The sequence below is a fragment of the Dreissena polymorpha genome, chromosome 13 (assembly GCF_020536995.1).
Source record: "Dreissena polymorpha isolate Duluth1 chromosome 13, UMN_Dpol_1.0, whole genome shotgun sequence".
In the NCBI taxonomy this organism is placed as follows: Eukaryota; Metazoa; Mollusca; class Bivalvia; order Myida; family Dreissenidae; genus Dreissena; species Dreissena polymorpha.
Window position 1 is genome coordinate 14,730,134 of NC_068367.1, and position 18,807 is coordinate 14,748,940.

Here is an 18,807-nt window from a genome sequence, read left to right on the forward strand (position 1 = left end):
TATATGTCACAAAGTCAGAAACATGAACAAGAGGCGATTGAACTTTAGGAAATGAAGACAAAGGGACAAATACTAAAGTTTGACTATGTAAGTTGTGATGAAAAGTTATTTTCATATTACACTGGCCTGAAAGTAAATGTCCTCATGGCACAGTTCCAGTATCTCAAGCAAAAGCATCATACATGAAATACCCTTATGGCGCCAGAACTGTGCTTTTTAACCACCATGCGAGTGATAAAAATAATAACAAACAGAAACCTGGAAAAGTGAGATCAACTACTCTAGAAGAGGAAATGTTCTTTATCTGGTTAAATTACGATTGGGACTTCAAACTGCTGACTGTGCTATCAGGTTTGGTGTAGCAACTTCTACATTTAGCTCAATATTTACAGCATGGGTGACCCTTTTGTCTCAAGAGTTGGAATTAATATGTAAGATGGCGGACACCACAGAATATGACAACAATGAACAGGCCAGTTGCTTTGAGGAGTTTCCAAATGTCAGAGTTATTATAGACTGCACCGAGCTGTTTGCAGAAACCCCAAGTGCGTTAGGTGCCCACAAACAATTCCATTCAAATTATAAACATCATTCTACAGTGATGTTCTTAGTGGGGATGAACTCTGGTGGAGCCATTACACATATCTCAGATATGTATGGAGGAAGAGCACGTGATAAGTTTATAACGAATGAATCACATGATCTCCTAAACAGTCTAAACCCAGGAGAGAAGGTCATGGAAGACCGCGGTTTTACGATTGCAGAAGATCTTCCTGTTGGAGTAAAGCTGATCATTCCCTCTTTCAAGCACAAAGACAATTCCCAGTTTTCGAAAACCGAGCTCAAGAACAATAAAAAGATATCTGAAGCTCGTGTTCATATTGAAAGAGCAATTAGAAGAATAAAGCAATTTCAGATCTTGAAGCAAGAGATGAAGCTTACTCAAATAGATATTTACTGTAATATTGTTAAGGCATGTGCATATCTGGTGAACTTTCAAGACCCCTTCTTAAAAGTCGAATGATGTTTCAGATCAAAGAAATGAACGAGCATCAAATACAATCTGGTGCTTAACATGCACATAAATGCAGTGAAAAACATGTGCTTAACATGTATGTGGCAACATGAGTAAATGTGCAATTTTTATAAAGAGTTCTGTTTCCTTACATGTATATAAATATAGAAATATGTTGAAAACTAGCATACAGTACCTAATGTATTGATTTACATCGATATAGTGATCATATATATAAAGCAGGGCATTTCTATGTAAATAGTTGCCATGTTTATATATGCTTGTTTTATATTTTGAACCATTAACTCTTATTATGTAGCAAGTGTAATATATGATAAAAAAAATCTACGATGTGTTTTGTGAGCTAATAAAGTTCGAGAGACATTACATAAATTTTGTTAATGCTATTCTTTCTTTGCAAAACATACCCGACCTGATGTTACACAAATTGATTTCTAATACCGTTTTCCCTTATTTTATGTTAACTTATATGAAATGACCCACGAATATTAATTGACAATTGTAGAATTATCTTTAGTATATATATTTTTTTAATTAACAAATAATTATGTCCATCAAAGTAACGTTATTGTATTTGTTGTAGTGTTTCGACCGTTAAATTCAGAAAAATATACAACTATAAAATATTGACTTTAACTGTTACATTTCAAACGACACAGCAAACCCAATTGTGTTATTTTATCAACTGAGCATTATAATCTCTCTTAAGGTAATTTCAGCTTCCACACTGTAGGCATCGTGCCCTATTCGTTTTATCAATTTACGATACTTTGAAGTTACTTCAAAACTATATAGCGGGAATGTGAAAATGGTTAAGGTTCTATTCAAGATGACGTCAGGGTAATAAATTGACATTGAGAGGATAATTTTACCGACATTATAGGTATTGTTGATCATAGTGAAAATATTATGATAGAAATGCATAATAAATTTCAAACTAGCAAAACCTTTTTATTTTCTATAAACATGTAATTTAACAATTTCACAACTAATATCGTTCTACAACTCTACATTATTAAGAAATTATTAGTCCCCCGACAGTTTCCTAAAAAGCGTTTTTTAAAAAAAATGCAGTTTACTGAACAATTTATTAGATTTACTGGAACCACTCTTGACTCCGATATTGATTGTTGCACAATAACCGACACTTATGTTCCATCTTTGTCTATAGAAAACAATTTGCTGGTCGTTTTAGAAACTTAAATTTACCATGGGATTTTTTTATTTCCTGTATGGGAGATAAGCATAATGATATGCTCAATACATTTCGAATGAGCGTTTTATGAATCACTTTGTTTACCCCGATGAAGTCAATAATATGAAACTTTGAAGCGTATTTCCAGACGAAATTGCGCATGAAATAGATTTTAAAAATTAAAAAAACACAAGCTCCGAACATTTAAAATGTTAAGAAAATAACTAATAATAATCTAATATCGGTTTAACCAATCACATCATATGTATACGTCATACAAAAGTGATGTTTACAGCATCTATATAAAGGTGTTCATGTAATGGTGTTTTCTTTAAATCACCTGACCAATACTATGTTAATATTATGATGACAGTATCAGTCAACTTCTAAATATAATGAGTATTTGAAGCAAGGTAGTGCGACTATAACAACGATTGAAACATGACGCGCATTTGTTTTTATATGATGTTTCAATAGAAATGACATTTAATAAACCAATTGTCCATCAATAATTCCAATTAATCTTAACATTTAGGTAATTGTTTTCAACACTTACGCGGTCAATAATAAATGACACAAATGTTGCGGAAAGATATATCAGGTGTGGTAATTGTAAAGTGATGTACCGAACGCGGGCACCTTTTAATCGTACACGCAAATAAATGAAAAATTCGGATTCATCGATCGAATATTATTACAGTTTATTAGTTCATTTACGTCTCATCCACAATTCATCATGCCATTATAACAATCAAAGATACATAGCATGTATGAATGTAGCCATTCTTAGAGATTTATAAGAGACTATCAGTATCACAATCTCATAAAAACTGACATAAAATGCAACATACATAATATAGTGCACTTATCAAACTAAAATATATCTGTTTAAGGTTTTATAACTATTATGTTCAATGTTCAACAATACTAATTTATTTACATATTAAAAACTTTATTAATTTCTGCTAATCAAGACATTTAAGTATTTGTTTAAAATGGTATTAAAACATGACATTAAGAGTTGATGTTTTCACATAGCTTTACAAACTATTTTCTGGTAAACAAACAGTATAAAATATATAATCTTTTATTTTCCCTAATCAAATATGAAAAAGACTCGATAAGCAGAAATTTTCAGATATATCATAAGACTTATCATTATTATAAAAACAAACATGCAGCATAAAGATTGAAATATGTGATTTAGTTAAAAGATCTACTTTACAAAGTATTATTTCTAATTTTCAGAATGTTACAGCAGGCTTTTGCCAAAGTTTGTATGATATCTGGATTGGTAAACAAAAACTTAAGTTTATCTCCTTAACACAAAATTAAGAAGTTAACATCAATCTGCTTGGCCTTATTAATTAATATGTTTCGATCATATTCATAAATATGACATTCTAACAATACATTTGCTTCATATACATAATTAGATAAACATAATGGACATAATCTATCCTTTTCTGGTAAATTTTCATAACGTCCAGTTTCTATTCTAAGTGGGGCTACATGTGACGCCCGATCTTCAGATCAAAAATCAATGTGTTTGAATAGGAGAAGCCAGATATAAGAACCGGTATTTTAATGGCGTTAATTGAAAAAGAAATATCAATAACAAACCCGACATGAAATCTGACCCCAACCTTCAAGACGAAAATTCATCACTGACTCGTTGCATACACACATCATTTCTAGTCCTCTTCTGGAGACCGTTTATTTTTACCACCAAACGCCGAAATCTGGGAAACGATGCAATTTTGACGATTCGGAATATAATTTGGAGGTATTTACATTCATTATAAGTAACTGTCAGTTATTATAATTATTTATTTAACTTTAATACCCAATCTTAATGGCCTTAGATTTAGCAACATATGTGTCACAAACGCCTATTTTTGTGAGCCCAAATCTTCTTATTAAAGTTAAAAATTTCAATATTTCGTAAGATTTTTGATAATGGTCAGGGCTCATTTACACATATGAGCCGCGTTCTGAGAAAACTGGGCATAATGCATGTGCGTAAAGTGTCATCCCAGATTATCCTGTGCAGTCCGCACAGGCTAATCAGGGACGACACTTTCCGCCTAAACTTGATTTTCGGCAAGGAGGGACTTCCTTGAAACTAAAAATACCATAAAAGCGGAAAGTGTCGTCCCTGATTAGCCTGTGCGGACTGCACAGGCTAATCTGGGACGAAACTTTACGCACATGCATTAAGCCCAATTTTCTCAGAACAAGACACATATATATAACACCCTTTAGTTCATCAATTTATAAAGAGCATTCGATTCTGACTCGTAAGATCTCGCCGTCAACCAGACATCGAAACTCGTCTAACAGATTTTACAATATAGGATCCGATCTTTCAAAAGAAAGCTTGTTTATGTTTTAATTATTGTTAAGATGTCAAACAACTACGTGTGAAACCACTTCCGCGTTAATGAATTATAACATTAGAATCAACATGACATCGGCGTGGACAGACATCTGGACGCCGAGTAGTACAATCAACTCCTCTTAGTTTTCAATTTATTTAGATTGAGCAAGCGCAATTGTTTCCGCGTATCGCTGTGTATAAAAGACTCTTGGTTGAAAAGTAGTCCATCGTTCGTTTTGTTGTTAATATTACAGCTTAACTATGAACAAACTCTGTCTGGTGCTGCTGCTCGTGGGTTGTGTCGCCCTGGTCACTATGCCTGTTGCCGAAGGTTAGTGGACATTTTTTTCTTTTAAATTTCTTTTAAGACTTAAGCTAGGTAAATAATATGGGTATTTTGTGGTTTCTTTTTCAATTAACATGGACGGAACTTTTAATAACCATGGTAAATTGCAATCGTATTTTCCATGTAATTTGTTTACTATTATCGGAGATAAACAAATGTCGGAAAAAAAATTAATCAAGTTAAAACGCGCACTATTTTTATGTCTTTGTATAGTTTCAAAAATCCAACTGCAAGCTATGACAATGCGGGGCTTAGTATCGCAAACATAATGAATGTAATATTCTGACTCAACTCTAGGTGTTTTTTCTCAATTTTTTTTGTTGACTTTTACCATCTTGCTAAATTGTGTGTTCGAAAGGGTAGTTGTTTGTTATGAGTCTCACCCAAATCTGATTTTCAGGAAGAATATTAGTATATTAGTATAGCCGATATTTAAGATTTTGTGTACTGACCTTCTCAATACTTAGTTAAGTGAACACTAAGATCTCATTTTCCCCGTTTCTTTAACATTTAGAGTGTTAAAGAAACGGGGAATTTTTTTTGTTCATACGATCGCGCCTTGATACAAGGCGGCACTTTGAACATCATTTTTCTTTCGTACTAAAACATTCTGGCGCAAACGGAAATTTATATGTTTTAACACTGCGCAATTCGGTTAGTGCAACATTGAAAGTCGTCTGACGACCTTTGACGTAGACACGTGACAATCAAAGCGACAGACGACACGATAAAGCGACATTTTAAGACGAAACACGACATTTTAACATTTGGTTTTCACATTATATTGCATATATTTGACATGAATAATTAAAATTGAACACGAGTTTAGTTTTATATTGTCGATTGTGGTTGTAAAATGTCGCAAGTCTTGTCTCGTTGTGCATCGCTTTGTTTGTCATGTGTCGTCCTCACATCGTCCGACATTCAAAACGACGCACAATACGACATGCGGTATTTCAAACGACATGCGACACTATATTAAAAAATTACCATGCAAATGTCGACTTAAACCCATCAATGAGCCTTTCATCGTTCGCTTATTTTTTTTAATAAGTTTAAATTGAAGCCATGTTGTTTGGCTATGGTTTGATGACCTCATTGATACTCATTGGTCGATGAACGTCATAAAAAGAATGGCAGAGTGACGTGTAATATTTTGTTGTAAAATAAAACATGGTAGGGAATATAGATACTTCGAGTAGAACGTTTAATTTGCACCACGTCCGTTTTTTGTTTTCATTTGTATTTAATAATTTTTCAATAATGTCATTGTTAAAAAATATTCAATATAAAGGAAAATTAACATAACATTTAAATGATGTCATGCACTTCGCCCTTGATATTGCTTTGTCTTATGGTTGATTAAACACACATCTTACACGTTCGATCGTTCAGGAAAAAATATTACACATCAACAAACTCATACCTTTGAGGCTAATGGGTATCTTTGTTTTATGCAATTATCGATGTTTAGTCTACAGGCCACATTTACTCGGATGCTTAAGGGTAACTCGTAATTTTATCATGATTTTTTTTTTCAATAAACATGCACTAACACTACTAAATTGTATATCGTTGAATTCTTATTAAGTTGTTACAATGTTTATTTTAAAATAACTTTTCTTGACTTGTCAGCATGCATATGTTTGACGTAATTGTAACCAGCGTCAGTGCGCATGCAAATCCCGATATTTCACGTCATCGGCATAAAAAAGGAAAAGACGTGTACACGTCACAATTCGACGCTTCATGTGATATCTATGAATTGTAGCAATGTATGTATTGTGAAAAGGGTATATTCATACACATCAAGACTATTGATTGTTCAGGCACGGTTTTACAGGGGGGGGGGAGGGGCACGAGGGGCACGTGCCTCCCCCCCAGCCGTTAAAGCCTTCTTTTTTTCTCGTTAGTTTATTTTTTGTGAAAAAAAGTTGGCAGATATTCCCGATTTACCCGATTTCCGACAGAAGACGTGCCCCTTCCGACCATACTGCCTCCTATCCACAGGGGGTCACCTGTTGTACGTTAAGACTCGATTATCACCGTCGCAAGAATCTCTTTAGTGCGATATGCTCTCTTTTCGGCAGATAGTTTAAGCGTCTGGGTAACATTAAGCGTCTGTCATGTACACTAAATAAGCGTCTGGATGATCTTGAACCTTGTTTTGATGTCAAGTATACCAATTAACACTGTATTGTCAGATGTAATAAACATGGGAACATTAGATATGGAGACTTTTCTTGCGGTATATAATACAGCGTATCACGGAATTGTCTCCATAAAAATGAAGCGAAAGGCAACAACACTGGATCGATTTTTGGTCTATTCAACAAACCAAAAAACACAGAGTCTGATTCTGAGCCAAAGTTGTCGAGTCTAAGGTAAGAATTTATTTTTTTTAATGGATTATAATGCGTTTATTGCGCTAAGTTTATTCAGTATGTTTTACTTGTTTAACTCTTAAGTATTGAAATATAGGAAAATAAAAAGATTGAGTGTAAATTTATTAACATATTTCTTTATACTAATAGTACAATAAATAAAGCCCAGACAATGATATGCATTGTATGCCTGTTCCGCTCTGTATACACCTTGTAGATATTAATTTCATTTAAATTGAATTTTATCAAATGTTTTGTGCACTTTTTTCAGCTTTTGAATGTTTAACTAATAACATTCACATGTTATCATGCTCTGATAAAATATGTTAATTGAAGTATTGATCAGACCAACAGTATTTATGTATATTTTGAAGTAAAATGTTTGCATAGTTAATTCAACTGAATTTTACATTTCTATATACTCTCTCTTTTTTATTTTCAGAACTCGCCACGAAGATGACTGTTTGAGTCCACCTACCAGCTCAGTGTGGTTAAATTAAGCTGCCAACCCCCAACCAATTTGAGCCACAGTTTATTTGTTACTTGTTGTACTGTTGAATGCCAATTACAATTTTAAATAAAAATTCAACATCTTTAACAGACAGCGTTTTATATTTTCTTCTTTATGTTGAAATCACCTATATTAAAAGTAAACGTATTGATATATAACCGTTCATTGTACACTGACCTCTTCTGGCCGCCGCCCCCCCCCCCCCCGCATTTGTTTTATGGAACACATTGTGTGCCTCCCCCCCCCCCCCCCCCAGTTATGTCCTCTCTGGATCCTGCCCTGGTGTTGGCTATTGAACAACAAACAAACTTTATTTTTAATATATAACCGTCGATATGCCCCTATTTGACGTGTTTCTTTTACTTTCTGTATCCCGTGATTTGTTGTGTTCCAGCCCAAGGCTTCCCCGGGCACTACCACGGGTACAACTATGGAGGCCACCACGAGGGCGGCTGGTGTCAGTGCAGACGCCGCTGTCGTTGGTTCGAGTACGACGCCGGCAGGTGCCAATGGGGCGGCTGGGGAAGACGCAATTGCTGCCCGACCCACAGGGGATAGGTCACGCAGGTTACGGCACATATTCGTCATATCTTTATTTCCATTTATTGATTAAATTTATAACAGAGATACTGCTTATTTAAGAGGCAGCTGTGTGTGTCCTACACACATTTAACGTAGCTAAAGTAATATGTGTACAGCTTCCATAGGGAGTTGTTTTTACGCTTTACTTGTCTATCTCCCTCTGATCAGATTGAGATGGCCATATACGAGAGGACAAGATTTGATATATTTGTTCGTTAATACAAGTGATCAAGATACAAACTTTTCCTTTTTGTCTGATAAACTTTCTAACCCAGTTACATGAATATTGAGTAATAAATATGGCCTCTAAAGTTGTAACAAGGCTTGTCTAAGATATGATCTGTTGACCAAGTTTTAATGCACGTGATCCATATTCAAGTACAGTATTTCTAAAATCAACACTTTGAACAAATGTCTGCTTTTTCTAAATCTTAGTTTTTAACACACGCAACCCATATTAGAACTTATTATAGAAAATGTCAAGATAAACATAATGACACAGATTCAGCAAGATAGAGTCACAATATTTCTTGAGTGGTAACATGTTTTTCAATAAACATTTTACCTAGTAACCTGGGTTTGTTTACAAAAGTGATCCAGATTAGAACTCTGCCTTAATATTTTCATGATCAACATTCATATCAAATTAATTTCATAACGATTGAGTCATAAATATGGCTATACAGCGGTTACAAGTTTCATAACGATTGAGTCATAAATATGGCTATACAGCGGTTACAAGTTTCATAACGATTGAGTCATAAATATGGCTATACAGCGGTTACAAGTTTTATAACGATTGAGTCATAAATATGGCTATACAGCGGTTACAAGTTTTTCTCTAAGATTTGACATGGTAAGCTTGTTTTCAAGATTCAAGCTCGGTCTAGAAAATTTTACCAATATTGTATAATAAATATGGCCTCTAGATAATAAGATGTTTTTTTGTAAAATTTTACCTGGAGATCTTGTTTGAGGACGCAAGGGACATAGATTTGCACACAGTCTAGATTTGGTCAAGATAAGCTTTCAAACCAAGATTTCTTAAGATTGTGTCGTAAGTGTAATCTGTAGAGTTGAAACAAGGTTTTTCTAGCATTTAACATTGTAACCTATTTTTTAGACCCAAGGCACCCATATTAAAAATTGGTCTAGATATTATTCAGATAAAGCTTTCTGACCAAGATTCATCTATATTGATTGAAAAATGGTGCTTTTCGAGTGGTAAGAGCACAAAGTTGACGACGCACACCGGATACCACAATACGCGCATCGCCGACACCGGATGTCGGACATTGGGTGATCAAATAGCTCACATTGAGAACTTCATTCTCCATTGATCTAAAACACAACATTTACATTGTACAACTGTACTTAATTAATTATATTTAATTTCAGATTCTTCACAGAGGACTTCAGAAGTACCCTTAGAAGCCCACGGATTTTACATCGATCAAATAGAAAAAAAGAAAAACTTACATTGTCTTTTGTATTCCCTCACAAAGTAAACGTTTACTTTAAGTTTGAAGACCTTGTTATTGCATAAGCATCTTACATGATAAAGAACAACACGACAACAAACGCAATTATGAGCCGTTCTCCGTGAAAATGCGTTACGTGTCGTCCTAGATAAGCCTGTGTAGTCCGCATAGGCCAATCAGGGACGAAACTCTCCGACTAACCTAGATTTTTGCTATGAATATAATTTCATTAAACGAAAAATATCAAGCAAGCGAAAAGTGCCGTCCCTGATTAGCCTGTACAGGCAAATCTTGGAGGAAACTATTCGCACATGCATTAAACCCCATTTTCACAGAGCTAGGCTCATATGTATATTTGCATAAAGCAAATTAAACCAATTGAAAGTATACACACACATATAACAAAGTCGCTTATAGCCGTTTATAAAAAATAAAACGCTTTGATTAAATTTACCGTACCTTTCGACCTCTCGGTCTTCTTCAGCGGCATTTATTTGTGAAGCATATCATGTTTAGCGAAAGTGACGTTATATGGTTGAACGTTACATTGCGCTTCTTAATTAGTCTTTTGTGTTTAGTCAATATGGTTTGAACGTCCTCAGTTTGTGCTTCCAAAGTAGTGTTATAAGGTGCTTAATACAATTCTTTTATAAACGTCTCCAAGTGGAATTCTTCTCAAGTTTTTGTTGAGCTATGCATATTGTAACAATTAGTGGTTTAATGAATCTTTCAATCCACTGAAACATCTGTTCAGTAATTGAAACAATTATGAAGTCCAAAAGTCGTTTCTTGGCAAACAAACAAAATCGAATAACGAGCTTATAACCATGAGAACACTGTATGTAATATGAATATAATGTTAAAATCCAAATGCACCTTTTCAGGAAAATAAACGTCACGAAAGTCATATTCCCACATACCATAAAGGTACCTTCTGATTGGATATCATATCCAGAAAATAAATATTCCTTCAGATTAGATATCATATCCAGAAAAAAGTCACGAAGCCGCCGCTTTAATAAAATCCAAAACAATCGCAAACATTTTGAACAAGTTTCAAGCACCACAAAGGCGTACATTTGAACTAGGTTTTAACAGTATTGCACACAATAATGGAGACTCCTACAGGTCAGGCGGAAACCCCTACCAATTAAAAATGTGCATCACAATCGACAAATTCTTTTAAATCACACTTGTTAGGTTTAAAAATGAGATCAAATACCCATTTAGCTCATCATGCTTATTTAATCATTCAACTGACGATGGCCAAAACATGAGCATTTGTCCGTCATATTGCTTATCGTATAAATATTAATTTCCATTATTGTTTCATATGTACCTGACTCGATATTGCATTTCTTTGTTTAAAGCAGTCATATGACATTTGATATCCGCCCAAATTAAGGGTCGCTAATAACCCTATCACCATTTGTAAATGTATTCAAAGTTTTATGATCATATACTCACACAATTATATTGAAAACGAGTCTTGACTAAGATTTGTAATATGCAGAGTGTTGTTTTTACTAACAAAAAATCCAACCCTCATTTTGTGAAAAGAAATAACTAATTTTCTTTTAAGGTAAGGTTGAGTAATTATAATATGGGTCGTGGCATGTGAAAAAGAGGTTAAATGCATGTGCGTAAAGTGTTGTCCCAGATTAACCAGTGCAGTCCGCACAGGCTAATCAGGGATGACACTTTCCGCTTTTATGGAATTTTTCGTTTGAATATAGTATCGTCTTAGCAAAAAATCAAGTCCACGCGGATAGTGGCGTTCACAGGGATGTCCTATATAACATATCAAAGGTTAACCCAAATCGGACGACCGGAAAGTTGTTTTTTACAAGATGGCGCTCAGGATGGTGCATAACTATTAATTCAAACTTGTTATTATTTTTTCGTAATTTTAATATAAATATTTTTTCATGTTTTGTTTTAAATATTAATCCCTAGTAAAACCTTGTATATAATATTATTTTTGTGTCTATACTTACATGCAGGTTTCGGGGTCAAAGAACTCATTTAGATAATAAAAAATTGTGGAACTCCATAGCGTAACAGACAAATCCAACATGGTGTCAAACTGACCACTAACATAATGACCGCAAGTGCATAAATATTGACTCAAACGTGTTATTTTTTAGTAATTTTATTATAAATAATTGTTCAAGTTTTGTTTTAAATATTTATCCCCAATTAAACCTTGTATACAATATTTCGATATTGGAGCTCCAGCGTCATAAACAACAAAATATAAATACAGACCACCATTGTACAAACATATCAGACCTAAGTGTGCCTCATACTTTTTTAAATGATGTGTCAACAATGCCAGTATATTGAACCCATTCTATGTACATTGCAGCATGTTAAATCAGAGCTATAAACAAGTAATTATTGTCTCTTTTTTCCATAAATGATTTAGTAATGAGTGTTAACACGTCCAGACAAGATTTATGTCCAATATGAAAGGGGGAGATTGAGATTTCCAAGAATAACTGGGTTGCTGTTCAGTGGAAGGGAGTGAAGGGAATAATGATTTTAGTGTATGATTTCAAACGAAGCAAATCTGGTCGTCCTAAAGATGAATTAGTATCAAGCCTTTCAGAAGACGTGTTTAACCTAGAATTATAAGGCGAGGAACAACTAACTATTACGTCTTTGAGAAGAATAATGCGAGGGTTCCTTTGCGATCCTGATTCAGAACCATATGGCTATTACAGTTTGAAAAAAGCATCTTAAAACACGCTCCATAAACACTATTCATTTTCTGAAGGAGAAGGTTTGGACCATATTGTTACGACGGGAGAACAAACACCGCAAATATTGAGATCATATTATAAGCAAATTTTAGATGAAGCGTCCCAGAAACGTGCTATCATTGAAACTGTTTTAAGATAAATCAAAAGTGATATTAAGTCTGAGGTTGTTACCTTGACGAATTGGTATCCGAGTAGTGAGCATTTAAAGCTTGAGTCAGCTCTATCATTTCTTCCTTCTGTGGGCACTATTGGATACATTTTTCTATGGAAAAGACACAAGAAGGAAGGTTGCGGCAGTTGGTCATGCTATAATTAAAATAGTTCGTCCACGAGGTGTCATTGCAACACTACAAGTGGGACTTGCTGTACAAATACATAATCTATATCGGTCAAATTCATTGTCGATACTCTTCACGAAATGGGATTGTGTTGTTCATAGCACAAAAACGTTAATTGGTGGCGATACAGATTTGCTGATTTGCTCTTACTCCGGAAGGTACAAAAAGACCATCTACTTCCGCTATGATATAAACAAACAATCAAATGAACACAAAGTGTATACTACATGCATTAATCTTTTTAAATATTATTTTACGAGACGAATTGTGCAATGAGTTGTTCTTTGTTCATGATTGCACAGGCTGTGGTTAATATTCAAGGATTTTCGGCATCGGTAAAAAGTCAGTCTTTCGGAAATTAATAAAACCTGTTCCTATAATGAAGTTATGCGCTTGTTCATTTATCATTCCAAATAAGTATCAAGAGGAAATATCAAATCTTAGCAAATGCTTGATGGTAGAACTGTTTCGTGGAAAGTCCAAAGATTCTTTAGACTCACTGCTCCATACTATTTTCGAAAAGAAAGTGTCTTCTACCGAAACATTCGTCACTCCTGAGCGACGTCCCCCAACATCACATGCAACAGTATAGCATAGCCAACGCGTATATTATCAAAGCATGGTTAAGATGTGAATGGCAAATAATATGAAACCCACCAAATGGGGATGGGTACAGGAACACGACCAATTAGTTCGAAATTTGACCCAAAGCAATGCTGCACCCGACGAAACATTTAAAGTCATACATTGTAACTGTTGTGTAGGATGTAAATCCTCTCGATGCAGCTGCAGTCTCTATGGACCTCCCATGCATTGCTGTATGGGGCCCATGCCAAACTGAAAACTGTTACAATCTAAACAGTTTACAAGAGGTCTGTACTGTAGACAAAGAGGACGACACAGACAATTTGACCCTCTGAGACAAATTTTATGGACAAAGGTGATTTTATATCAGATGATAGTGGACACCGGAATGTCATAAATTGTATTTCATTATTATATAACTGCTAAGTGATTTCAACAGTTTAATCAAAGTTTTCCTTGTCTCCAAAACTATAGCTTGACTAAGATTTGACTTAAAAAATTATTGTGAGTCAAACGTTATGTACTTGTGGTCCTCCTTATTGTGGCGGTGCCTAGTTTTGGACGACATGTTAAATTTCTGTGTAACATAATAAATTAACACTATGTCCGGTGATCTTTAAGTGTTCTTTGACCCCCAAAACCGAGGTGTAGACACCAAAATAACCAATTTGAGTAGATAGTTACATAGTTATGAATATACATAGGACAGGCGGCCATCTTCAAAAAAAAAATCCGGACGTCCGATTTCGGTTAACTTTTGAAATGTAATTAAGTTCCTTTGGCCTTACCAGGATCAGTCCAAATACCGTTTGTGAAAATTTTATGGAGGTGAAATGTAAATTGAGCTGACTATGGACATTAACAGAGGATAAAACTACGCAATCCGGTAACTGCCACATTGAAAGTCGTCTGACGACCTTATAGGTAGACACACAACAGTGAAAGCGATGCACGACTCGAAACAATTCGAAAACAAGTAACAACATTGTCACAAAACCAGGTTTTCAATAAACATGTGACCTTGACCTTTGAGATATTGACGTAATTCTTTCGCGCGACACACCGTCCAATGATGGTGAACAAATATGCCTAATAATTTTAAAATCTCAAAATGAATGAAATAGTTACGGCCCGGACAAGCTCATTTATTGCCATTTTTGACCTTTAAACTCAAAGTGTGATCCTGACCTTTGAGATATCGACGTAATTCTTTCGCGCGACACACCGTCCAATGATTGTGAACAAATGTGCCAAATGATTTTAAAATCTCACAATGAACGACATAGTTATGGCCCGGACAAGCTTGTTCCGCCCGCCCGCCCGCCAGCCCGCCCGCATTCGACAATCTAATAACCAGTTTTTTTTCCTTCGGAAAACCTGGTTAACAAAACGAAACTATAAGATACGGAATACCGTTAGGGCCATCGTGGTTACACATTACAATCTAGAGGGCGACAATGTGATAGTGCGATAGTACGATGGCGACAATGCGATAGTACGATGGCGACAAAGCGACAATGCGATAGTTCGATAATACGATGACGACAGAGCGACAATACGATGGCGACAGTGTGATAGTACGATTGCGACAATTTGATAATACGATGACGACAGTACGACAACGCGATAGTACGATGGCGACAATGCGATAGTACGATGGCCACAATGCGATGATACGATGGCGACAGTACCATATGACTATCGCAATGTCGCCATCGTACTATCGCGTTGTCGCATTGTCGCCATCGTACTATCACATTGTCGCCATCGTACTATCGCGTTGTCGCATTTTCGCCATCGTACTATCGCATTGTCGCCATCGTACTATCGCATTTTTGCCATCGTACTATCGCACTATCGCACTGTCGCCCGCTGGATTTTAATGTGTAACCACGATGGTCCTAACGGTATTCCGTAATAAGACGACAAGCGACACTTTGGTTTTCGCATTATCGCGCTTATATTTGCCAGGGAAAAGTTGGATTAAACAGTTAGCGTCGTCATCAATTGTCGAGTGTCGTTGTATTATGTCGCAAGTCGTTTCGTGCGTCGCATTGCTTCATCTGTCGACATTAAATGGCCTAAAAAGAGACATTTCAAGCCAAGCAAAATACGACATACGCAGTGCACACTGTTGAGTTTTGGTTATTCGACAGCAATCTATTAGACAGAAAAAGGTCTCAGATACGATTGATATATCAATATGACTTTCGCTACTTTCGCTTTCTATCTACCGTTATTTTTGGTTTCCAACCCACGGCTTTCCCGGGGCCATTCCATGGGGGTGAGACGGGGACGTGCTGTGAGTCACCATGAGGGAGACACCATTGGAGTGGCTGGTGCAGTGCAGATCATACTGTTAGTGGTACGAGAACGACGCCGGCAGGTGCCGTGCCTGTAGCTCCGGCAGCGGCTTTGACCAACGAAATTGCTGTTATAGATCCTTTAGAACATTTCTAGAGTGGTAATTGTGACCAAGTTTTGTACACACTATATTCTACCCGAACTCGTACTTTGTATTGTTTTTTCAAGATAAACATTCTGACCAAGATTCATAAATATATCATGAATTGTCATAAATATGGTATCTAGGAGTTGCAACAGTCTTCTCTAAGATTTGAAATGAAAACCTAGTTTTGTCGAGCTTGGTTTAGAAAATGTCAACATAAACATTCTGATTTGTTTATCCCTATTGTGTCATACGTTATGCCTCTAGATGATAACAATTTTTTTTCTAAGATTTGACCTGATGATGTAGTCTATGGCGTACGTGATTAAGATTTCAACTCAGTCAATATTTCGTAACAATAAATTTGGCCTGAAAAATGGACACAATGTTGTTCCATGATTTGACATTGTATCCTATTCCTAACCCGCAAGCCACAAAGATTCAAACACGGCCTTGATATTGTCCAGATAAAGCTTCTGACCAAATTTTATGAATGTTGGATAAAAACTGTTTCCCTTTTAAAGGTAACGAGCAAAAATGTTTTATGTTTGGAAATAACTATATGACGCACACCGGACACCGCACGCCGACGGACGTTGAACAAACTAGATAATAAAATGAGTACTTGTATACAGCATAAATGTACTATAGTTTTGATATTTTGTTTCTGATTATTCATAGAGGACGTTAGAAACTACACTTAAAGGCCCAACGATTTTTACTTCGAAATGAATTATTAAACGTACAATGTTTTACAGTTTCGTTAACAAACAAACGTTCACTCAAAGTGTGACGACGTTTACTTGGCACACGTTCCTTACATATTTAAATAAAAACCGACACAATACAAGTATGTGTATGTATTAAGAAAACATATGTGTATGTATTAAGAAAAAAACAACATTGTTAGTGTACACCTAAGTAAAACTGTTAACTATTTCTTCAGATATTTCCTACATAAAGCCGTTGGGTTATTGCGTTATAATGTGATTAAAATAATTGTTTTTGTATCGTACAAAAACGAGCTCAGTTAGTATTGTTCAATGCCATCGTTATGATTCATTAAACAATTAAACCAATGTCTTGACGCAGTACTCTACTTAAATCTACGTTGACCTACTTATAGTGTAACAATAAGTGATGTAAGGAAACTATTTCAATTCACTCCGGCATGGATTTAATAAACGAAACACGAGTGACACTCAACAATATTCTTATTCGTCAAACACACAAAAGCGAATAACAAACGTTTCGCTAAAACAGAACCAAACGCAATTCGAAAACTGTATAAAAATAAAAATTCACATTTTCAGAAAAAAAAACAAAAAAAAACTCACGAAAGTCATTTACTCATAAAATAGTTATAATGCAGAAAAAGTATTCTTTAATTAGCAATAAACATTAGCAATTAGCAATGTAAATTTCGAATGACCTCACAAATAAATCTTCACCGTTCGTCGGCAATCGCGCTGGTCATACTGGGTAAGTTTCCAGGGTACCGTTTTACTAAGCTACTTACGCAATTCGTAGACCTGCGCACATGTTTTAAATTCAGTATAGTTCCTTCAAATTTTTGCTACATAGACGTGGTATGTTTAAATGAAATTCATAATATAATGTTACACTTCAAATAAAACTTCATTTGCATCAATCTGAAATACAAATGAAATTCAATTATTTTAAAATATGTGCGTAAGTCTAAAACTTGCGTAAGTTGCTTAGTAAAACGGTACCCTGGAGACGGAGAAACGTGTTTTTCCGGAAAAGTGAAGTAATTATATGCCAGCAGATTTGTTTTATTTTATACGCGCTTCGGGAATTCCTGTTATTCAGCCTCAAACACTAGTTCACTATAGCTATGCGCAGTTCTGGCAGCCACACTTGATTCTACGGGATGTGGCCAGAGATCATAATTATAATTTCTGATTGGATATCGTTTCCAACAATTGTGGAATAAAAATAACTCAGGAGAAAAAAAAAACGCGCACCAAAATGCATTAATATACAGTGCACTGGAAATGGCTAAGATTTCAAGTGACCGTATGCATAAATTATAAAAAAAAGGCTGTAAGACATTAAATAAGTTATTAAACATTTAAACTAGTCACAGCCTCACAACTTTATTACTTACGGGACAAAGCCGAGAAATAGCAAAACCCATCAACATTGAGGCCTGTAACGTGCACAGCAAACACGTAAATTTTAACAAGGATTTGCGACTATGATTTGCAATGCAGGAGGCCGCTACCTGTCGGGTGAAAAACCCTATGTGCAATACATTCACATTTCCTTTAATATGCACACTTGTAATGTTTCATAATGAAATCCTTTTTGAATTTAGCACATCATGATTTTTATATCATTCCCCTGAGAATTGGTCTGTTATGATAAAATGGTGTCAATATGTTCGTTTATATTTTTATTATTGTAAATTTTAATTTCAATTATTGATTCTAATCTACTTGTCAAGAAATTGAAGACATTGACATACATATGGGAAAACCTATAGCTTAATATGTAAACACACTTTCGAGATAACATCTTACGTATTTTGTCAGTGTTTAAAATTTATAGTTTTATTTCATTGATATTAACTTCAACGTTTTTTAACCTCTAGTGAAAAAGGGGTCTCGCATTATTCTCACATTGTCCTTTATAAGTTTACCAAGTTTCATTCAAGTGCCTCAAAAGCTTTTATAAAAATTTTGGGCGAGCCATCGGAGAAACATGACGAACGGAGGGTTAACCCATGTGG

The 18,807-nt window shown here is 35.2% G+C and overlaps 1 protein-coding gene and 2 long non-coding RNA genes across 3 annotated transcripts; all 3 read left to right on the top strand.

Moving 5' to 3' along the window:
- The first annotated feature begins 436 nt into the window (after window positions 1-436).
- Window positions 437-1,024, top strand: LOC127855969 (uncharacterized). Its single transcript, XM_052391908.1, has one exon. It carries the CDS (start codon window positions 437-439, stop codon window positions 1,022-1,024), a length of 588 nt encoding a protein of 195 aa, XP_052247868.1.
- A 3,717-nt stretch (window positions 1,025-4,741) lies between these two features.
- LOC127855954 (uncharacterized) lies at window positions 4,742-9,934 on the top strand. The gene is made up of 3 exons (XR_008037797.1): window positions 4,742-4,942; window positions 8,247-8,419; window positions 9,833-9,934. It is a non-coding gene; the product is annotated as an uncharacterized LOC127855954 (long non-coding RNA).
- On the top strand, window positions 6,911-7,939 carry LOC127855953 (uncharacterized). Its single transcript, XR_008037796.1, has 2 exons — window positions 6,911-7,341; window positions 7,784-7,939. It is a non-coding gene; the product is annotated as an uncharacterized LOC127855953 (long non-coding RNA).
- Window positions 9,935-18,807: the final 8,873 nt, after the last annotated feature.